The 24265-nt window shown below is 35.6% G+C and overlaps 1 protein-coding gene across 4 annotated transcripts in view; it reads right to left on the bottom strand.

Moving 5' to 3' along the window:
• LOC136027514 (zinc finger protein 239-like) overlaps window positions 1-24265 on the bottom strand; it is a 31484-nt gene that overhangs the window by 4970 nt on the left and 2249 nt on the right. For 2 of the 4 annotated variants that reach the window (XM_065704836.1, XM_065704837.1), the window contains exons 2-3: window positions 14207-14326; window positions 2303-2473 (exon numbers count right to left, since the gene is read on the bottom strand). In XM_065704836.1, coding sequence (XP_065560908.1) covers window positions 2303-2473; window positions 14207-14249 — 214 coding nt within the window. In that variant the 5' untranslated portion in view covers window positions 14250-14326. Of the gene's footprint in view, window positions 1-2302; window positions 2474-14206; window positions 14327-17944; window positions 18075-24265 lie in introns of those variants that run through there. The other 2 variants (XM_065704838.1, XM_065704839.1) reach the window with 2 other exon arrangements.

The raw sequence follows: 24265 nt of genomic DNA, 5'->3' as shown, positions 1-24265 counted from the left end.
GCTTAGCTTAGCTTTCCTCAAAGAGTAAAGAAATATAGAGTCAAATATTTTCTTAGCAAAGAAATTAGTTTCAACTAATCCTTTGTAGTGTAAATATTTTTTATAGCCATAGGACTCTTAGAGAAATTGGATATAATCATCAACATGAAAATATCCAATCTAAATTTCAGCTCCCCCTTTCTAACATATTTTTTTAAACATGACGACCTTGTCAGGCAAATATCCTGAAACGCTACATCCCTCCCTCCCCCTCCACATTCGCATGCAGACATACACGTGTTTATATTGATAAGGATGTAGAAAAGCGGCGGTTGTATGACTACTAGCCCTCCTTCCATGCCCATTTCAGCTACCGTCCTCCAAGACCTCCCATCAAAGCTTTAAGATAACAACTTGAACAAAGTAGTCTAAAGTTCAAATAACTATGTCTATAGGGATTACAAAACCCCCCAATGTCCGGTACAAAGGTAGTAAGTTATAGAATTATCATTGTTAATATACAAAGTTTATTGTGGGAAAATAGGTGTGTTCGAAATAGTCTCTAGAAAGGTTAAGGGTATTAAGATGAGATGAAATTTTCAGAAAAGGTTAACGAAGATGTCGAACAAAATTGAAACCTACCATACGGTAGATGGCACATGCAGTACCTGCAATATCTATGGAACAGCTAGAGGTATGGACTTGAAATTTTCAGAGCATATTGAGAGGGATGTTGAAGAACAATCGAAGGGTAGCAAGTCCCTCTTGCCCTTTTCAAAACTCTCTCCTCAAAACTTATATAAATTTTGTATCCCATTCTATATAAAATAGTCGAAAGGGCTAAAAATTATGCCCCCGGACATGCAGTGCCCCCAGAGCACCTACGGCAAGAAATATAATTTTTTAAATTTCTCTTTTTTCAAATGCAGGATCTGTGATTCAAAAAGTGGGAAATATTTGATCCCCAGTTTGTCCCAAATATCTAAGGGTTTTGAGGTGATATTTCAGGGATTATCGAGGTATGCATTCAGGTCATCAAAAATGTGTATCTGTAATATAACAGTATACAATATATGCAGTATACAGTAATACAGTATACGAATATACATTCAGGTCATCAAAAATGTGTATCTGTAATATAACAGTATATAATATAGCAGGGAAGAGTGAGAGCACATTTTTGAAACTTTCATGGTTATTATTACTGCGACTGAAATTAAATTTACTTGCTATGGCAACTATCTGCAGCTGTGATTGCCAACGACTTCGACTACGACAACGTGTGTCTGCTTGTGACTACAACGACTCACAACTGTGACTGAAACTAATTGCAAGAGCAACTGCTTGTGCTTGAAACTACTGTAACTTATACATGAGAAATGTTCGATTGTGGGATTGCCGATAAAAGATAAGGGTGGCTAGGTGAAGCTTTATGAAATGTAGAGTGGCAAGCTGAACTAAATTAGAAGACTATGTATGCATTCGGGCTAGCAGTAGGAAGAATCTACAATATCTTAGGAACGGTTAAGGGTACTAACTTTAAACTTGCAGTGCTACGACTACTGCGGATGCGACTGGGGCTGCTTGTGACTGCCACAGCTTGCAACCGTGCTTTCCAGTTATTAATGGGCATATCTGCAATATAGTTGGAACAGCTAAGATTGTTAAGCTATAACTTTCAAGATAATATTTTCTTTTTTTATATCTATACCAGTGGTGCAAAGTGAGGTAACTTGTAGATACAGTGTTGTATCTTCAAATGTTCAGAGCTCCAGGAATTAATATCTTCATATATATATATTTAGTCTGTTTTCATCAGTTTTTTCCAGTCATATTGATTATTATAGTAGTTTATTTTCTATTAGTCAACGATATTTTGAAAAACTAAAAAAAACACTGCTCAATACACTTAAGTTTTTCTTAAAATTTTGAAAGCGTATTGTGTTCAATGACACATCCTATTGAGCAAAACAAAAAATATCTGAAGATACCAAAGTTCGATATATATCAGCTATTCTTTTTTCCTTAATATATATATATATATATATATATATATATATATATATATATATATATATATATATATATATATATATATATATATATATATATATATATATATATGAAGAAACACAATCTGTGAATAAAAATCATGGAATTATTGAAACATGGAACCAGAAAATGCACGACCTTTGGTATATATACCATAGGATGAAGACCCCTACAGTAAAGAAATCTGTATTTATTTTAATTTAGGAATTGTGTAATAGCCTTACATATCCTTTGACCAGATAAAAAAATCTCAAGCTGGTTAAAAACATACCTTTATTCCGGTTAATATGCGAATCCTGTTTAAAAGGGTCTAAATCAGGTTCTAGCTGTTCAGGTATGCTAAGTAAAACCTCCAGAAGATCTTCATCGTGTTTTGGTGATAAAATTTGGTTTATACTTCTAAAAAACTCTTCATTGTCATTTGAATATGTTCCTCCAACTTCTGAAAAAATAATGAGGATAATTAAAATAACAAATAAAGCCAGCTATTTTCGTGAAAAACGTCTTTATACAGTACTTAAATGTCAAAAAGCTTAAAAAACCAATTTTATAGTATATTTCCGCTTTAATCCAGGTGTAATATACCCATGTTTTAACTAAACTGTCACTGAAGAGATGAGCAGGGGCTATTGAAAGAATGAGTTTTGTGTCTCGCTATTGAAAGTTACTGTAAGTTTCCGTTTTTAATAGGAAAGAACGAGGATACTTTTCATAAAAAGTTGAATACGGAAATGGGATTTTGAAAGGATTCCAGGACCACTTTGGTCTTGCAATCATACTGATTAAGATTAATGCATGATTTGGAGCCAAAAGCCGAGTTTGCAGTATCGAGAAACTTCGAATTATTCTGTTCCAAATAAGGTGCAACATGTCTATCTTAAAAAAAAAAATGAAGTGGATAGTGACAATGAGGGAGGAAGTGAAATGCCATACATACATCATCAAAGAAGGAAGCCATAAAAATAGGGTCTAAATCTAGCTTGAAAAAAAAAATTTACTTCTGTGTTGTTATAGAAGAATCTCTTTGTATTGTAAAATAATACATTCTATTTACATGTCTTTTTTTCATTTTGTATTATAAATTTCTTTATTTCAAAATTGTAATATACAACAACATTCTTTCTCAAGACTGAGTCTGCCTTGTTTCACAAGGGAGATATAGGCCTATCCGTTTCATTTTCTTTCTTTTCTTCCTACCCACGATAGGCCTGTTATTTTCAAAGAGTTTTTAAGGAATATCATATTTTGCTTATTCAGATACACTCAGGATCATCTAACCTAATTTCATTTGTCATCTCTAAGTTACAGTTAAATATTTGTTGTTGCCTCATGCCATTCCCGAGATGTTGCATATACAGAATTTTGATAGAATATCAATGCATAATGTCTTTTGATTGACCTCAAATAAATTGCACAAGGCCCATCAGTCCAGTAAGTGCTCTCAGTGCAACATTTTTTACTGAATTAGAGACATAGTTGATAAACACCTTCTCCTCAGCCAAGCTGAGAATCAGTAGTCTACTTGCCATGCCTTCCTCCTTTCTTTTCTAAACCGTACTAAAAAGTTTACACTTCATTTCCAAAGGTAATCATAATCTATTTCAACGACCTGCAGTTCCAGCTATGCTACCTGGATCAATCTTTGTTTTTCTTTATTTAAAACTGCACACTTATTGTTACCCATTAGTTGACTAAATAATTGGTCGGCTGGAAGCAGAATTGGCATATTAGGCATTTCTAAGTGAATTTAAGTTATCTATGACATTTATTGTGAAATTTTTTGCTCTTTCTGAATATGGATTCCGTTTTAGCTAATTTTAATCTAATACAATGCTACCAGTCGACGTAACTTGCATTATTTTTATTCTGCTGGAAGTGTAATTGACGTGTCATTTATGTGCTTTTAACAGAAAACTTTTCGATGTATCTAAACATTTGCTTGTAGTTTTTAGAAGAACAGATTTTGGAAGCTTTTGTAATGGTTTAAGAAATGGGAAGAGGCAAGTGAATTATGTCAAAAAACGAATTCAAAAGGCATTACACGCATTCTGGGTATCAGGGTACGACTTCTTCGAATTCTCTACAGAGCTAATAAGGCTATGGAATTTACCAATTCAGTGGAAGATCTATTGATTTGTTTACTAATTATTTTCAGCAAATGCGAAAGACTTTATTTTCTTCCATTCATACTAATATGATAATTTACAACTTACTACAGTTCTGATCTATCTGGGACTAACATAACAGAACATTGTCTCTTCCACTCTAAACCCATATGATTCTGATTTTTCTCCTTTAGTCCCTACAATGAAGGGTCTTTTTTTCCCTTTGAAAAATGCTACCATTTTCTCTTCCCATTTCGAATGATGATGAACTATTATTCCATTGAAAAAGTAATGCTGCAAAATGCCACACAAAAACAGGTGGGGGGTTAAGAGGGTAAGGATAGATGGAATTAATCAAATCAACCAAGATGTGACCATCTTTGCTGCCTTATAAAACAAAATAGAGGCCAAGGTAGCACATTAAGGAAGAATTTACTAATTTCGTATTTTGGCTTCAATATTTATAACTGCTGAGCCTGCAATTTATATCTAGTAAGAACTGCAGTCTGTTCCTAAGACAAAGCAGATAGATTGTTGATGAGGACTTCATTATTTAACTGCGTCTAGACGTACAAGTACCATAGGATCCCATGGTACAAACATTTGTGGGTATATCAGAGACAAGACGCCCTACAACAAAAAAGCTTGAAGTCAATTTACTCCACCCTCAAGCTTGCTCTTTAATCGATACTTTCACATTTCAACTTCAAAACCAAAGCTTTATTTCTCTGTAAGACATTAATTCTGCTTGCCAGTGCTTTCAATATGGATTTAAGTGTCTTTAATAATTACCTTTTTAATTTTATTTGTTTCTATTTCCATTGACTGATTTTTGTTGTTTGCAAATATTGAGAATATCTCCAAATCTTTAAGCTAGTGCTTTAAATCAATATATGTGCTTAAATAAATACTAATTCAAATCCAGACTTGAACTGCAAAATTTGTTAGGTGGATCAGACAAAAAACATTTTTAGCATTTTCTTTCCCCAGCTCTTGGTAACAGAAATAAAGATCCAAATGTCTTTTTCTTCTTTCTTCTTCCTTGGAAACACTCTGAAAAACCAACTCCAGCCCCTAAATTTTCTAATTTAATAAACTTCAAAGCGACAAATATTAAAAGTTTGGTAGTTTGATAACCTGGATGCAAATGACATCACATGATTTAATGTTGCCCATCTCTTCCAAAATCATTGTTCAGTATTGAGCTGCATTCCCAAAACCCCCCGAAAGTTTTAAGTTGATATCTCCACGTGCCCTCACAATATTTCAGATACAAAATTTTGACAGCTCTGCAGTATATAATGTACTTTTAGACCGTTTCCATAAACATTTATATAGTTTTGACAAAAATGTAAAAATTACAGTGGAGTTTGAAGAAAATGACAAACTACCTTTTCTTGATATCTTATTGATTAAAAATGATTTCCATTTACTTTTTTCAGTATATAGAAAGCCTACACACAGTGATAGGTATTTGAACTTTCAGTCGTGCCACCCTGTTTCAGTGAAACGAGGGGTTGTGATTGCACTGGTGGATAGGGCTTTTAGAATTTGTTCCCAGGAGTTTTTAGATTCTGAATTGTTGTATTTGAGGGATGTTTTATTTTGTAATAGCTACCCAATTCAATCCATTGATAAAATAATGAAAAATAGACGCATTAAACACAACAATAGGGTTATTGGGGTTCACAGTGCACAGAATTAAACTTACCGAAAAGGTTCATTTCTTTGCCTTATGTACCTAATTTGGGGGAAATGCTTAAACGAATTTTAGGTAAACATAACATTGATACTTTTTTCCAATCAGTGAAACCATTGGGTAGTTTTCTTAATTTTGGGATGGATTTAACCCAGGGAGAGTTAGTTAGTGGGAAGAATAAAATTCCTTGTTCCTGTAGAATGTTTTTTATTGGTAGAACTCACCAACAATTTACTGAAATATTTATAGAGCATCACAACTCAATGGAAAAAACCCTACAATTAAGAAAGCCTCCGGAAACTTTTGTTTCGGCTCTAGCTGAATATACATTCTTTCATCCCGAACATTTTATACAATTTGATGAGGCTACAGTTATTTCTAATGATGGAGGTTTTTCTCAGTGGGCGAGGGAGGCTATAGAAATTAAAAAAATATTTGCTAATCTTTCAATAAATAGAGACACAGGGAATTTAAATATTGACCCAATTTATGTTTTCGTTTGAAAAATGAACCAATAATCAATAAGGGAAATTAAAATTTTACACAATCACCAGGGGACAAGAATACCTACTAGACCAAAAAGAGTTGTTTCAATATTTTACAACAGAATAGTTAACTAAGTTTCAACTTTCATAATTTTTCCTCAGTTGCTCTTCGATGTTCTCATTGAAGTAACTCGAACAGCTTCTTTTCCCTACTTATTTATTATTATTGGTGGTGGTTTTTATTTGTTTTTAGTTTAGTTTTTCTTTTTATCTTGTGCTGAGGACGCCCTGTTTGGATACAGGCGAAATATCCGCGTTGTTTTAGTCTTTCCTCTCTACTGGCCGTCGTCTCGTTTGAGGTTTTTTTTGTAGAGTTTTATCTCTCTTTGTTGTTTATGAAACTTGGTGGGGAGAATAAGCACAAGTCCTAGATATGTGATTGACTTTACCGGACGAGATGTTGTGTGGGGGGGGGGAGTTCATTCAGAAAAATGGAAAAATTGAGGTATTTTTAACTTACGAACAAGTGATCGGGTCTTCATGAGATTTGATAATTTAAAAAAACATCATATCTCAAAGCTTTTATTTTAATATACGGTGACATTGGAGGGAGTAGGAGGGGGGAACCCAGAAATCTTGAAAAACGCTTAGAGGCGAGAGATCGGGATGAAACTTCGTAAGAAGAATAAGAACATGTCCTACATACATGATTGACATAACCGGACCAAGTCCATTCTCTTTGTCAGGGTTCAGGGGTTCAGCACATTGGCAAGTTTGGTGCTTCCAGACGTGCTAGGACGATGAAAATTGGTAGGCGTGTCAGGAACCTGCACAAATTGACTGGATGACAGCCGTTTTCTCCGATTTGACCGTCTAGGGGGCTGAAGGGAGAGGAAACGTTAGAAAAAGTGAGATATTTTTATCTTACGAATGGGTGATCAGATGTTAATGAAATTTGATGTTTAGAAGGACCTCGTGCCTCAGAGCTCTTGATTTAATAATAATAATAACAAATAATAATAATTTATTTTTTACCCACTTACAAAAGGGAAAAAGTGGATTACAAGGAGAAAAACAAAGAACTACAAATAACACAAAGAAAACAAAAAAACAAATAACACGAATACAAGAAAAAAAATAACAATTTAGCAAAAGACGGATAAGATGATTGTTAGGACCAAGACAGATTGGCGCTTCATCAATAAATTTTGTACTTAGTTTTTCCACTGAAAGAACAATATCTGTTGCCTGATATTTATGAATTAGCCTTCGGTTCCGAAATGATTGTGGTAAATAAAGTAGGAACTTTAAATACCGATAGTAATTCATCTTGAACCTCTTTACGTCACCTTTATTCGAAAGTATAAAAAAAAAACAGCACAAAATAACACAGAATGGTCGCCGAAACTCGAGTACAGCTTTGTAAGTGCTTGTCGCCGGAAACGTCCACGATTTCCAACAATTTTAGAATACCCCAGTTTAAGCTTATAATGAGCATCCCAAATCATCTGAAAATGAAAAGAACTCAAAGAGTTGCAAACAGAAATCCCAAGCCATCGAAAAGAAGTAATTTGTGGTACGGAAAAAGAAATGCAATTCAAAGGATGAGACGAATTAACCCCATTAAATATAAGAAATTCACATTTATCTACATTTAGCAATAAGCAAATTCTTGAAAATGCATCACATACGGATTGGACAGAACGCGCTAAATCGGCCTCAGTTCGGCTAATAAGAAACAAGTTGTCAGCATAAGCTAAATATGATACGTCTGTGAATCCTGTAAAGCAAGAACTACGTATACCAGACAAAACATTTTCAATAGAAGCATTAAAGATATGAGGAGAGAGAACTCCTCCCTGTCTCACTCCACGATTGACTGGTATATGTCCGAAAAAATCATCATTTCCTGACTTTTATCTTAAATAATAATTTGAAGACCAAAACTAAGAGCATACCAAGCCTGAGCATGGCAAAAACTATCGAATGCTCTAGATATATCAAGGGTGCAAAAATAAAGACTATATCTATTCCGAGTAGCTTCCTTAATAAGCTGCGCTAAAGCACGATGAGCATGTTGACAGCTCAGACCTGACCGGAAGCCGAACTGGTTAGCCTCATAATTAACAAATTCATCAATATGTGGGAGTAAAACATACTTAAATAATTTACTTAGAGTACAGGCGACGGTAATTGGCCTGTACGAATTACAAGAATTTAGATCTTTTTCTTTCTTTAATATAGTAGTAACACTTCCACATAAAAATGAATCAGGAACAATAGACCTTGAAAGGCACATCTCAAACAATAACTGAAGATGCGACAGAAGTTCAGCTGACCTCGGATCAAGATGAGCGGCATAAGTACCATCAAGGTCACAAGACTTTGACTTTAACCGTCGAAGAGATTTCACAATATTAGCTTTATCAACAGGCATAACGTGTCTTTGGCTCACACTATTAGGAAGAACCTTCGCCACTAAAGCAGTAAAACGGCTATGAACATCGTAATTAATAGCGGAAAAGATGCGCGTATAATGTTTAATCCACGACAGTCTTGGAATAGTATCATTAGAAGAAGATTCTTCGAGTTTCGGCACATTCAGAACATTTTGCAACTGTTTACCATTTGTCGGAAATTCAGCGCCCAAAAACCGAACTGCACGAAGATGACGCTTATAAACTGATTTTATCTCTGCTCCATGCTAAAAACTTGACCACTTGAAGGTCTACCGCAAGCACTCCACATTTTTAACCAAAACTTGGCTTGGTTCTTCACTTTCTTAAGTTCCAGATCACACTTCCAAAAGGTCTTACGGGTGTTAAGTCGCACGCGAGTCAACGGAACAGCTATTGCTTCAGCTTATTTAATTGAAGAAACGATATTTCTGTAGTAAGAGTTTAACTTACAATGAGCATCACTGACAAAATAACCAGCGCCAAGAAGATGATAAGGCACCGAAATAGTGGATAGCAGAATAGCGCAAGTCGAAAAAATAGAGTGACCAATTTGCATTATCCCAATCACGTTTGCAAATCCATTTTTTAGGCTTAGGAGGAGCACTGAAGCTGATTGTAGAGCTAATAGATAGATCTAAATCAAGAGGGAGATGGTCATAGTCTCTTTCCTCATCATCGATATGAACATCAGAGGCATGAAGAAGGGGCGAACACACACAATGGTCGAAATCAGAAACTGCTCCACTATTATGGATATATGATAAGCTGCAATCTTTATTTTGTAGTCCTATGCACGGGTGGTAGAGCATTTAGTAGGATCTCAGATCGACTGGATGACATGTGAATGTAGCAATTTAGATCACCGACAAGAAGCCATGAATACCCAAGAGATTCAACTCCGCTAATTAGACCTTTTAGCTTATCACAAGACTTGGAAAAACTCGAGAACAACTGTACCGACTTTTTATCATGCGGCAGGTAAGCATTAATTAGGACAGTCCCCAAGTCTTGCTCAGATGAGTGGTAGCACACCAGTGATAAATCTGCAAGATTCTGTCTGATATAACACGCGAGGCTACCAGAAGGCCTACCCCAAGTCCATCTAGCATTAGTACCAAAGATAATGTGATCACGATTCCTCCGTAAAAAGTTTACGTTGCAGGCAAAAAGCAAGTGTTCTTACAGGAGAAGGACATCAAAACGGCTTAACTTTTCCTCCAGACTTTGCACTTCGTCTTTAGTCCCGTTAATGTTAAACAAGCACAGCGAAATTTTGCGACAGTTCATTTATGAAGGCACCCTGTAACGGTCTTAACAAAAGCCTGGAGACAAGGACAGCGAAAACTAAATGCCACATGATCATCGCCGGAATTTGCGCATTTAACGGTTCCGTATATGGAGTGTCTTTGCAATATTCATGAGGACCAGAGCATCTAGCACATTCATAGCAGGTACTAGGACAGTTAGCAATTAGATGTTCAGGAGCCTGGCATTTGTTACAGCGTCTCGGATTTTTCTTAAATTCATAGACACGGATTAGTTCATATTAAATTTTCAACCCCAGTTTAAGAGCCGAAATAAGAGACCCTTGATCACTAAAGGCAATCTTGACACACCGGGAATTTCCAATCCGGGTGGCTTCAGCAACTCCAGAGCAGTTCTTGAACAGAGATAAATCAAACGAGTCGCCAATCCCTTTTGCGATTCCGTAGAACTTCCTTTCCAGAAACTTCACATCCGATCCACGCAAGACTGATCAGGCTGAATCACAAAAGCCACTTGCCGCAACGATGTAAATATTTACAATTATTCTGTCGTCCCCAGAGGCGCGAATATTCTCAACAAATCCATGTCTGGCAATTTCATCAATCACAGCTTTTCGTTTCGACGGATTGTCAAGATCACGCGGTGTCTTCGTGATAACGATTGTCGCTTGACTTCGTCACAACTGGAATGGAAGCATCACCGTCCCCTGGTAATTCTGGGAAGTGGAGATCATAAGCAATCACCTTATCTTTAATTTGCAGCAGGGTCTGATGAAAACTATTAATTTTTGCCGAGAGCCTAGAATAGGCTACTGCAGGCAAACACGGAACCTCTATGGGGGAACGTATCACGAAAACAGGAATGATAGGAAAAGGCTCAGTTTTCATTTTCTGAAACTATTCAAGCATGTCCTTCAGGTGATTCATTAGAGCATTTGGTCCAGTGCGTTTAGGACAAGCATCCATAATCGACAGCTTTTCCCACAGCAGCTTCTTCCCCTTTGTAATATCAGCTAGCTGAAAAAAGTCAACAGCTGATTTCAAAATAACTACATCTTCTACTCCTCTCTCCAAGTTATACTGAAGAAAGTTCAGAACGGGGGAAAAAACTAAACATTCCGAAGGTTCAAGATCGAAGTCGATTTTCCTTGCACATTCGTTAATCCAAACCAGTAATGAAGGAACATAGGAACAAGGGAAGTGTAAGGAGCCCCTCAACTATTCCCCGCAATTTACGGGTAACTTAATACCGGCAGGTACAATGCGTCACTTGCGGAAGGTTCCTTTCCCTCTTCTGCTTGTTCCCAGTACACTTCTCAATGATATGAAATCAAAATTATCTATGATCACAGAAATAATTCGAGTTTAAACCACTGAATTAATGCAAGTTTAAAATTGAGAAAAAAAATATATTCACTCTGAATCTAGGTCAAGTTGAACCATAGCAAATATTACGAAATAACAACTAAATTAGCTACGGTCACTGAATTAATTACGGTCCTGAAAAGTTCCCAGCACTTAATTAATACAAGTCCTAGTGATAATGGGGGGGGGGGTTGGTGGGAAAAACTGGAAATCTTGGAAAATGCTTAGAGTGGAGAGATCGGGATGAAACTTTGTGGAAAAAATAAGCACTGTGATAGACATAACCGGACCAGATCCACTCTATTTGGGAAGTTGGGGTCCAGTGTTTTGACGACTATGTGGTTGGTCGATAAAAATTGGTAGGCGTGTCAGGGACCAGCACAAACAGACTTGATAACAGTCGTTTCTCCGGTTCAACCATCTGGGCGGCTGAAGGGATGAAAAATCGTAAAAAATAAGGTATTTTTATCTTACGAATGGGTGATCGAATCTTAATGAAACTTGATATATAGAAAGATCTCATGTCTCAGATGCTCTATTTTTAATTCAGATTGGATCTAGAGACAATGGGAGGTGGAGGGGGGAAGCGGACGTCTTAGAAACCGGAAATCTTGGAAAACGCTTGGTGTGGAGAGATCGGGATGAAACTTGTTGCGAAGAACAAGCACTAGCATGAGATAAATGATTAACATCACCGGACTGGATTCATTCTCTTTGGGAAGATTTCCAGTGCTTTGGCGAGTCCAGTGCTTCTGAACGAACAGCAAAATCGATAACTAGTACAGAGTCTAATTTTAGGTTCTGATCTCAGTCGCAAGTGCCATATGAGCCCTTGGGTCTTGTTTTAGTACTTTTAAAAAGCTTCTTATTGTTCTAATTAAACGACCCTTGTGTTTCAGGAGTTCTTCTTAAAGAATTGGGACAAAGTTCGAACTTTAGCGTAAACAGCAAGGTGTTGAGAAGGGAGTGAATCCCTCCATAATATGTGTTAATTTCTGAATATTATAAGTTTTGATGTTGATCCCTACTTTCAGTAAAAAAAAAAAACTAGGTTCTTTCTTAATTGTTGATCGTTTTTTTAAATAATGTCAGAAAATATGCCTCACCTCTACAGAGAAATCCCCCTACCCATGAATATATTCTCTAGACAATTCAATATTGGTGAAATTATCCTGGTCAATTACCCTTTACAACTCCACGCGTTAAACTGAGACGGAAAAGAGAAAGCCGTTCATATGAAAAGAATTTTGTACAAGAATTCTGACGTATTTCCCAAGTGCAAAATTTTCCCTGACCAGTTCACACCCCAGAAACTTCCCTCCCCATGGAAAATTTCACCTATGGAGGAGCCTTCGTCAGAAAATCCCCCCGGAAAATGTATGCATACTTCCAAATAGCAAATACCATAAGTAAACGATGGGCAAATCTTTACAACTTAAAACCTTTCCCTTGAGGCTCTAGGAGGGTTTTTATATTATATCCTAGGCATAGTTATTGAGCCTTTCATCTGGGAACTATCTCAAAATTTTTATGGGCCAATTTTGGGAAAAAGGAGAGGGGAGGGGGCCTAGTGGCCCAACAATCTTTTTACTACTAAAGAAAAACACAAAAACTTTTAATTTTCTTTCGATGGCACCCTCTCTCAATATTCTAGGACCACTAGGTCTATACAATCACTGCTGGGAAAAACAAACGAACAAAAAAAAAAAATAAAAAAACACACAAGCACGCATCCTGAATCTTTCTTCCAGTAAAAACAGAAAATTCCACATTTTTGCAGATAGGAGGTTCAATCTCTAAAATAAGATTTTCTGATACGTTGAATCTGATGGTGTGATTTTTATTAAGGTTCTTCGACTTCTAGGAGGTGTTTCCCCCTTTTTTGAAAATCAGGCATATTGTTTCAGGCTCGTAGCTCTTGGTGTGTAACATTCAACTTAACAATACTTATGTACTTGGAGTAGGCATAATACGCCTATTCTCTTGATATATCTATCGGGGTAAAAATTCCATTCTTTAGAATTTCGGTTACTATTCTACATCAACCCATACTGACTGACCGTTACCACAAACTGTTTGATGTCACCTAAGTCGGGTAGCAACAACATCAACAGATTGGAGAAAAAACCCAATTCAAAAATCTGAAAAGCTGTCCTTCTGTAAAAAAGTATGTGGTGTTATTTAGAATCTCCCTTGTACTTCTGTCTGGTTATTCCCTTCCCTAGGCATTTGCATTTGCCAAGGAAAAGATGAAAATCCCATAGCCCCTATAAAAGGTCTTTAAAAATCACGGTAAAGGCAATGTCAGAGTAAAAACGTTCAACTAGCAACTTACTGTATCCTGTTAGTACTCATGTGCTTATTTATGGGTACATGAAGGGAAAAGGACTGGATGAAGGTGAGGGAGATTCTTTTCTCTCCAGCTTACTAGCTTTGTTGCGCTTTTGGAAGTTTAAAGTCTGTCTGTTTTTTTTTTATTATTCTTTTAGAATATTGTCTTCTGGCCTTCATGGAAAATTATATACCTTTTGTTGGGGGTAAAATATTGGGTCTTTGAAAAAAATTCTCTCTTTTTATTTGATAAGGCCTATTCCTTATTTTACATAAAGGTAAAACAAAATTTATTAATGGGGTATTCAAACTCTGCTGATTCCATCAAATGACTATTTCAACATAATTCATTTTTGTTTTTAATTCTGTGAAAAAAGCATTTCAGAATTTGTAAAAGGAATATTTTAACAAAAGTAAATAAATAAATTAAATCATTGCATTCATCAATTATCGATAAAAATATTACCTTGCTTAACAACAGGACCATCAGAGAGGTTAGTTGTATCCATGTTTCACAAATTTAGTCAATCAGATAGAAAAATTTCTTCATCTAATGACACCCTCCAGGTAACAGAAAATTTACGCTCTGAAAATTCAAAAACTTTAATATTCTATCTTTACAAGAGAATAGGGAACATACTAAGTTTACAACGGTAAGAAGAACAACAACTGAATAAGTTAGAAAAACATTAAATAGAAGGAAGGAGCAAGATGAATCAAATTAAGTTACCCTAAAAAATTATCTCGATGTAACTAACCACACAGATTATGAATCATCCACTTTAAGATTAATTATTTTGGCAAAGGATAATTCAGCATTTCAAGTGTAAGCCAAAATAAGATCATAAATTTTGACTGGATTACAGATTAAATCACAATGATTCATGATCAATAGCAAAGGCATATGTGATAATCCAAGTTTTCGAAATTCAATTGCATACACATATACTGCTACCTTTCCAAACAGCTGTAGTGCACAGCATCTTTACACTGCTTTTTTTTTTATTTATGACACTAATCACAATTTTTTCCCAAATTAACGCTCTCAAAAATAAAATCCTGAGACATGTGACAAATCTAGATCATTCTGAAAGGGCTAGAGCACTTTTTATTAAACATATTGACTGAAGTACAACAAATCTCACCCCCTTCTACACCCATAAATTCCCAAAACACATCCAACCAAAATTTTGAGATAGCCATTTTTTACAGTGCAGTTGAAAGGCTTGGAAATTATGTGACAATCCCCATACCTTCTCAAGGCCGAAACATAATTTGCAATTTACTGAAGAAAATGGCAGTGAATTGTCAGTTTAGCATGTGTATACTGACATATATTCCTTAAAATTTTAACAATGTTTAATTTATTAAAGTTAAAGCATTTTAGATGTATTTTTTCATTTAAATTGTACAGTAAATAACTGAGTTAACTCAAAACGAGCAAAAATTAACATGATTAGGACTGACAGCCCCCATGCCTCCTCAAGACAGGAACATAATTTGCACTTTATTTAAAACAAAATACATTTAAAGTGTTTTTCTAAACATATCAAGGGGGATGTTCTCCCCCTTGCACTCCAATTAGCGCGAGTGTCAAGCATTGGAGGGCAAGCAGCAATCTCTCAAGCCCATTCATTTTCAAAACACACCCAGTCAAAATTTTAAGACAGCCATTTTGTTCAGCATAGTAGGATGTTGAAACAAATATGTCTTTAGGGATATTAGGCATGTCAACCCCCCACAATTATACAACAGGTCCATCATGCTTTAAAACTAAATGTCCCTTTAAAATAAATCAAAAGGCGTTGTGTTAAATGATTGTCAATAAGAGACCTCAGCAATACATTAAAAACAACTGGGGGTATGAAGTTGAAACTTTTGGGGCTAATACTAATACTACCTTTTCTCTTACAATTTAAGTAAATAAAAAGAGTAGAAGTGTAACCAGGTTGTCAAAGAGTATAGATAGAATCTTTAGGGAATGATATAAAATATTATTTTTAAGGTTAACTTCAGAAGCTATAAAATTAAATCAAAAAATACTGTTTGTATCAGGATTAAAATTTTGGAGAAAGTTTCACCAAATACAATAAAACACAATAAAAGTTTCAAAAATTTCACCAAAAGGTGTTGATGAGTGCAAAGGCTGTGACTCCAAATTGCAAGATGACGATTTTGCATTGCTTTGCGACTCATGCAAATCCTGGGTATGCATCGTATGCTTGGAAATGACAGAGCTAGAATACAACTTATTCACAAAAATGACTCGGAGGCTCGGGTCACTTTGGTTCTGTCCCGTATGTAAAAAAAACACGATCAACCCATGATCAACCACGATCAAACGTCATTTAAGGCGATGGAGGATAAGTTTTGCGCTTTATTAGAGCCTATCCAACGGAAAGTAGCTGAAATCGAGAATGACCTGAAAAATAAGTGCACACTTTCCGACGTCCAGTATTTTACCGAGAACCTAATAGGAGTGAAGTGTCAGAGCTTGGAAAAAAGCCTAACTGAAAAATTTGTGAAAAAGGACGAGGCAATCAGTGTCAGTAGCTCGAACTTAAGTTCATATTATGTGTCAGATTTTGGTTAAAAAACAAAAAACCTGATCGTGTTTGGTTTAGCTGAAGACGCTACTTCGTCATCTCGTAGACAACAAAACGAGACCGATTGCAAATTTTTAAACGACAAGCTACTTGTACTTTGCCCTGCGAAATGTAGCTACTCAGTTAGACTTGGTAAACATACGCCTGGTAAGATCAGGCCTATTAAGTTAATTAAATAAAAAAAAACTAATTTTTTTAGCTGAGAGTAAGGAGCGACATTAAAACTTAAAACGAACAGAAATAACTCCGTATATGAAATGGGTTGTCCCCTCCGCAATCCCTCGCTCTTTACGCTAAAGCTTTTAATTGTTTTAAAAAGTAAAATTATGGCAAAGAGTCAAACTTCAGCGTAAAGAGCGAGGGATTGCGGAGGGGACAACCCATTTCATATACGGAGTAATTTCTGTTCGTTTTAAGTTTTAATGTCGCTCCTTACTTTCAGCTTAAAAAAAATTAGTTTTTTTTATTTAATTTCTGAACGTTTTTGAATTAATGCATGTTTGGTTTTGGCTCTCCGCACATAAATTATTAAAATGAAATTTGTATATTAATTCTATTTTTGGCTAAATGGCTTTCTCTTAGTTTTGATCAGACGATTTTGAGAAACAAGGGGTGGAGAAGGAGGCCTAGTTGCCCTCCAATTTTTCGGTTACTTAAAAAGGCAACTAGAACTTTTAATTTTTAATGAACGTTTTTATTAGTAAAGAATACACGTAACTTAAGAATTAACTTACGTAACAAACTTTCATAACCTTATATTTTTATTATGTATACGAGGAGGTTTGTACCCTCGTTAATACCTCGCTCTTTACACTAAATCGTAAGTTTTGTCGCAATTCTTTAAGAATGACCCCTGAATCAGAAAGGCCGTAGAATAAATAGTTGAAATTACTAAAAATACTTTAGCATAAAGAGCAAGGTATTTATCTCCTCCTAAATACCTCGCTCTTTATGCTAGTATTTTTTATAAAATACTTTATAAAGTATTTTGAGAACCCCTCATATGCGTAATTATCTCTGTTCGTTTTAAGTTTCAATGCTACTTCTTCCTTTCATTTGAAAAAAACGTTTTCATGTTTATTTTTCATTGTTTTGTTATAGTAATGCTAGAGAATCCTGCGCCCTTTTCATTGAATTTTTCTTCCCCCATGACAGATTCCTCCAAGGAAAGATCCTCCAACATAGCCCCCTCTCCTCAGCCCCACCCCCAAACAAAATAAAATCCCCCTGAAAACATCTGTACACTTCCCAATAACCATTACTATATGTAAACACTGGTCAAAGTTTGTAACTTGCAGCCCCTCCCCCAGGGATTGTGGGGGAGTAAGTCATCCCCAAAGACATAGTTATTACGGTTTTCGACTATGCTGAACAAAATGGCTATCTCAAAATTTTGATCCGTTGACTTTGGGAAAAAAATGAGCGTGGGAGGGGGCCTAGATGCCCTCCAATTTTTTTGGTCACTTAAAAAGGGCACTAGAACTTTTCATTTCCGTTAGAATGAGCCCTCTTGCGACATTCTAGGGCCACTTGGTCGATACGATGACCCCTGGGGAAAAGAAAAAAAACAAAAAACAAACAAACAAATAAACACGCACCCGTGATTTGTCTTCTGGCAAAAAATACAAAATTCCACATTTTTGTAGATAGGAGCTTGAAACTTCTATAGTAGGGTTCTTTCTGATGTCCGAGACTGCTAGTATCAAAGCTACACACCCCTTGTTCAAAGTCTCTCATGATCGTACTACCATTGAACTGTTGGAAAAAAAGAAGTACGATGCCCTGAAATAGGAGCTGAAATCGAAATTGGACGCTGGCGAAACTAACTGGAAAATAAAACGTAGCAAAAACAGACTAATCCTCGTGAATAATAACTCTTTTCGTGAAACCCAGAATAGCTACGCGAGCATCGAAGAGTGACTCCCTAAAAAAGTTGAAGTGCCTGAGTGATACATTTTTGGTGACATATACAAATGCAGACTGCCTGTCATCTAAATGGGAAGAGCTTAGTGAGCTAATAAAGCAACGTAAACCACATTTAGTTGTTGTTACCGAAGTTTTACCAAAACATTTCAGTGACCAGTCTATTTATTTTCAGCCACTACCACAATATAATTTAGTATCTAATAATTCAGCTAAAAGAGGGATTTGTATTTATATTCATTGTTCTATTAAGTTTTCTGTGGTTGTTGATTTGTTAGTAGACTCAGTGTCGGAGTGTCTTTTGGTTGATGTTAAATTGCCTTATCATAGTACTTACATGTGTATTGCAGCTTTTTATCGAAGTCCTACTGTGAATTTATCAATCCAGTTAATAATGCCAATATTCTAGCGTGTATTTCTCGTCTTGTTGGTCGTAGTTCAAAGTTCCTTATTCTAGGTGACTTCAATTTACCTTTGATAGATTGGAGTGCGCATAGTACAAGCTTGTCCACTTCATCCTATGAGATGCAATTTTTAGATAGATTGGATGATCTGTACTTGCACCAACATATTGATAGGCCAACTCGAGCCAGGAATGATGCTATTCCATCGATTTTAGATCTGGTTATTACCAAGTCAATCAATGATATTTTGAGTATAGATTTCCGTCCGCCTTTAGGTAAAAGTGATCATGTTGTGTTAGATATTTACATGAATATTGATGCTCAACAGAGAGGTTTTGAGTTTTATCGGCATGATTATACTAAAGCTGATTATGAATCAATGCGATTTCGTCTATTAATATCATGTATGAACTAAAAAATAATCATGTTTCTCCGGACACCACGTTTGATTTTGTAAAAAAAAAAGTGTTGAGGGAATGTAGGGATAAATTTGTTCCTTTGGTGAAGAATTTTTCCGGTCGCAGAAATAATCCTAAACTTCCGAGACACATACTCCAAGCAATACGTGAAAAAAATAGTCTTTGGCGGTCTTATATTGAGTCACGACATAGTAAAGTAGTCAGACAAGGGCATTTAGATACTCAGTTGCAAGAGGATTCAGGTGAATGGCATACATATTCACTAGCAAGAAACAAGGTCACTCGGCTTCTTAGGGCTAATCGTGAATAGCTTGAGTCACATATTATTCACTCAAGCACCGCATCACCTAAAATATTTTGGAAATATGTAAATAGGAATAAGCCTAACCTTGCACCATCTTCAAATGCACCAAAAGATTGATAATGATTCTGAGAAGGCTCTTATTTTTAACCAAATTTTTTCTTCAGTTTTTGTTAAAACACAGCCAATTCATTCAAACGAAGCTAATTTTGCATCTCAAGTAGAGTCGATTGCGTCGTCGGATATTCTTGTTCCATTTGATGATTCAGATTTCTCATTGACTGAAGTTTATACTATTCTTATAAAATTGGATACGTCTAAAGCGCCTGATATAGACGGTTTCCCGACCATAATGATAAGACAAATTGCTCATGAAATTGCAGAACCACTTACCTATATATTTAATTTATCTTTGGCGCATGGACTGTGTCCGTCAGGGTGGAAGAAGGCCTTGGTAAAGCCACTTCACAAAAGTGGCTCCAGGTCAGATTTTAAAAACTATCGGCCAATTTCAATAACGTCTATTTTTTGCCGAGTGATGGAAAAATTGATTGTTTCACGCGTTCAAAAGTATTTTGACGGAAGTCATCTTTGGAATCCTGCTCAGCATGGTTTTCGAAAAAATAGGTCTTGTAATACTCAGCTTCTTGAGGTTATTATGGACTTTCAACGTTTTGCCGATTTAGCTATACCCTTTGACTGCATTTACATCGACTTCTCGAAGGCATTCGACAAAGTCTCAATACCTACCTTTCTTAAAAAATGTATAGCTTATAAATTGGGTAAAAAAACAATTGCATTTATTGCTGATTATCTAAATGGACGAACTCAGCAGGTTGTTGTTGGTGAAGCTATGTCATCCTCAATTGATGTGTAAAGCAGAGTCCCCCAGGGTAGCTGCCTGGGTCCAATTTTATTTTGTTTATTTATTAATGATCTGCCTTCCTCTGTTCAGCATTCTATTGTCAAGATGTTTGCGGATGATGTAAAACTTTATCTACCAGTACGAGACCAAAACGATGTGCAACTTTTACAGGAGGATCTTGACTCTCTAACTTATTGGTGCGAATCTAATTCCATGTTCATAAACCCTTCTAAGTGTGTTGTTCTATACTGTGCTCGTAAATTCCCACCTGTGCATACTTACCAGCTGTCTGGCATACGAATCCCTTCTAACGAAATAGTGCGGGACCTTGGCGTTTACTTTGATACCCAATTGAAATTTGATAAGCATGTTTTGGAAATTGTAAAGAATGCAAATTATCGTTTATCGTCTATAAGAAGAAGCTTTAGTAGGTTTAACCTTCGTAATTTCTTACTACTATACAATTCAATGGTCCGTTCTCTTCTTGAGTATAATACTTCTGTTTTGTTTCCATTAAGTCTAACGGATGAGCATAGGATAGAAAAGGTTCAGAGAAGGGCCACTAGTTTGGTCCCATACCTTCAGCACCTTTCCTATCTGCAGAGACTTTCTAGGCTTCAACTCCTGTCGTTGAAGTTTCGTAGACGTCGCAATGACCTTGTAAATGTGTTTCGTATAATCAAAGAGTGGATGATGTTGATCCAAATTTATTTCTTAAATTTAGCCATTATCACTCTACTCGTCAGCATGATTATAAATTATATCCCCCAAAACCACTGAAAAAAATTGGCCAATTATCTTTTGTTAGTAAAGTTGCCAGACCATGGAATGGTTTGCCTTTGAAGGTTGTCGAGACAGATAGTGTTTGAATTTTTAAGAGTGCATTAGTAAATACGCCTTTCTATTTAGATGCTTTTGTAGTGTTGTGTTATTTAGAAGTTTTTGCTGTTTAGTTTGTTGTTGCCAATTTACTTTAGATTAGTATTATGATTTTGTGTTTTAGAGACAAGCATTGATGCTTACCGCTATTTGTAATAATAAATAAATAAATACAAATAGCAACCCATACTATGGATGCTTATAGAAGAAAACTGAAAAGATAAACAATATTTTTCTCTATGAAAAAGGCTATTTCAATAAAAATGAAAACAAAATGTTTTTTGAAAAAAAAAACATTTCTATGTTTTTCAAAATAAATTTTATTACAAAATACATTTGGAATGTTTTCGTCTTTTTTTCTTTCATAAATGAAAAATCATCAAACTTTTACAGAGATATGTAAGTAAATGTCAGTATGTTTAACTGACAAACCATGGTTCTTTGTTTGTTTGTCTTTTTTTTTAGTAAAGCTCAAATTGTGATCTGATCTTGAGAAGGCACAGGATTTATCAGACCTACTCCTGTTCATTTTTGCTTGTTTTGAGTTTGACTCAGCTATTTATTTTAATTTCTGTTCGTTTTGAGTTTTATTTATTTGTTGATAGTGATTTGTGGTACTTTTACACTTCAAGGATTTGTTTACTTTATTTTTGCTCATTCTTGCTTTAACGGAGCTCTATAACTTTTCTCTGAAAAACTTGTCATGTAGAAAAAGTTTTTTAAATTAATTTTGCTATAAAAAATTTAAACATCATAACAAAAACTACAGGGTTGACCCCCCAATCACAGGGACCAGTGTTTTAAGTTATGCCCTGGTGCATATGAGGTTCTTATGTAAGGGATGGTCATATAAACTTCCTTTGATTGGAAATTGAATATTCTAGTAATCTTTTCAAATGTCAAAAGTGACTGGAGGGCTTCAACCCCCAAACCAGACCCTCTTTTCCTTAAATTCATCTGATTAATATGGAAAAAGCATTTTCTTAGAAATAATCCAATAATCAGATAATGGAAACTTTGAGGTAAACATGCTCCTTCCCCCAGATCCCAGGGAAACGATTGTAACTTATGCTTTGGGGGTATATAAGGCTTTTATGGAAACGTAGCCAAAATAGAGTTTGGAGGGGACTCAAATTATCAGAAATTCAAAGCTTTAGTTCTCTTTTTATGAGTCAAAGTAATTTAATGGCAACTACCACTCCCAAATTCTTTTGTAGCCAAATGCGTCAGATCAATTTTTTATGCAGCCATTTTGTTCAAAATAGATCAAAGATCATATACCAAAAACTCAAGGGATAACACAACCCCTTCCTAAGAGCCCAGGGGCAAGTGAATTTTACCCCTTCCCCAATATATACCAATTCAGGGTATATATTTGCACATTAGAGGGTGGAGGTCAGGTTAAAAGATTACCCCTGTATTCATGCATCACAATATATAGAATAATTGGAGCTAACCCAATTGGCATACAGACCTGCTCTATTTAACCCCTGACTAGCCCTAATGCCCAAATATATAACCCAAATTATATATTTTTAATGCATTCTGCCACCAATCAATTGTTTTTCACATTCCTGTTTTGCCACAACTGATTCAATTTACAGGTAAAGGGGTTGAAACAAAGGAAGAAAAAATGGGAAATACAAAATTTTGGGTATTTATTTGCAAATTAGGAGGAGGGGAGTTGGTAAAGCGTACAAAAGCTGCATGCAAGATGATTTAGCCTAGGTATAATCATTCCACAGATTATGAATATGAACTATTTTCATAACATTTTCTTCTTCTATAGGTCCTTCCCTACTTAAATAAACAATTGGTAAAATTCTAGTTGATTGACTTCTTGCTATCTTGGAAAAAGGTTAGGTTAGGAAAATGAAGCTTTTGAGGATGGGTCTACAGGCTAAAGTATGTCCCAGGAAGTTATTTTGAAGTACCTACCTCTACACCTTCTACATATAGAGGGCCCTGACTTTGATAACCTTTAAAAAGATTTGTGTTATAAAAATGAAACCTTGCAAAATAGATCTTCTGCTTGAATAAAGGGTCAATGTTTGTATTACTTGAACAATTGTTTTGGGTCATGAAACTATTGTTAATAGTTACATTTTGACTTTTTGAAAATATCTTATCTCTTACTAAACTACTGCAAACTTGCTGTTATGGAGTTATTATATAATTGCACATTAGGGGGGGGGGGTTAAGCATAGCATATATTAAATACAGCAATGGTTAGTTTACATATTTAATATATGCTATGCTTTACCCCCACTCCACATGTGATCCAACTTTACTCAGTCAGATCACATGTTCACAATCACCCACATACAGATCAAACTATGTGCCCAAAAGAAGACAAAGCAAGATCTGAAGAAACTGTACAACACAGACAAGCTACAGGATCAAAAAACCTGCAGAGATTTCTGAATATCTTTATGGAACAAATTTGATGCCTTGGCTGTTGAGGTAAATGACTCAGAAAGCTTTGAAGAGAAATGGGAGAAAATAAAAAGTACATAAACAACAATTGCCAAAGAAAAGCTAGGTTTCCAAAAGAAACCAAAGGAAAGGTGGATTTCTGACATAACATGGAAACTGATTGACAAACAAAAGGCACTAAAGAAAGCCAGACTCATAGATACTACAAGGTGTTCAGAGCTTGCAACAAAACAATTATACAAAGAAAAAGATAAAGAGGTAAAAAAGAGTGCAAGAAAGGACATTAGACAATTCCTTGAAAAGAAAGCAGCTTTAGCTGAAGAAGCTGCTTGGAAGGGTGACCCCAAGACTGTCTACCAATTGACAAATGAGATGGTAGGAAAACAAAGCAGCCAAATCACCCTTGTAAAGGACAAAAATGGATCAATTATATCTGATCCAGAAAAAATTGATGAGAGAGTTTTTCCCATTTTGAAAAACTTTTGAACAGACCAAGAACTTGTGATCAAGCAAATGTACCTGATATCCCTTTTATGTATTTAGACATCAATACAGATCCTCCAAGTGCTGAGGAGATCATGCATGCAGTAAAGAATTTAAAAAATGGATGAGCCTCAGGTATTGATGGCATTTCAGCAGAAATGCTGAAGTACTCAATTAGTACCTGCATATCCATTTGGCTTTCCCTCTAC

This window comes from Artemia franciscana, chromosome 5, assembly GCF_032884065.1.
Source record: "Artemia franciscana chromosome 5, ASM3288406v1, whole genome shotgun sequence".
NCBI classification, from domain to species: domain Eukaryota; kingdom Metazoa; phylum Arthropoda; class Branchiopoda; order Anostraca; family Artemiidae; genus Artemia; species Artemia franciscana.
The sequence above is the reverse complement of the archived record's forward strand: the minus strand, read 5'-3'. Positions and strand labels throughout refer to the sequence as shown.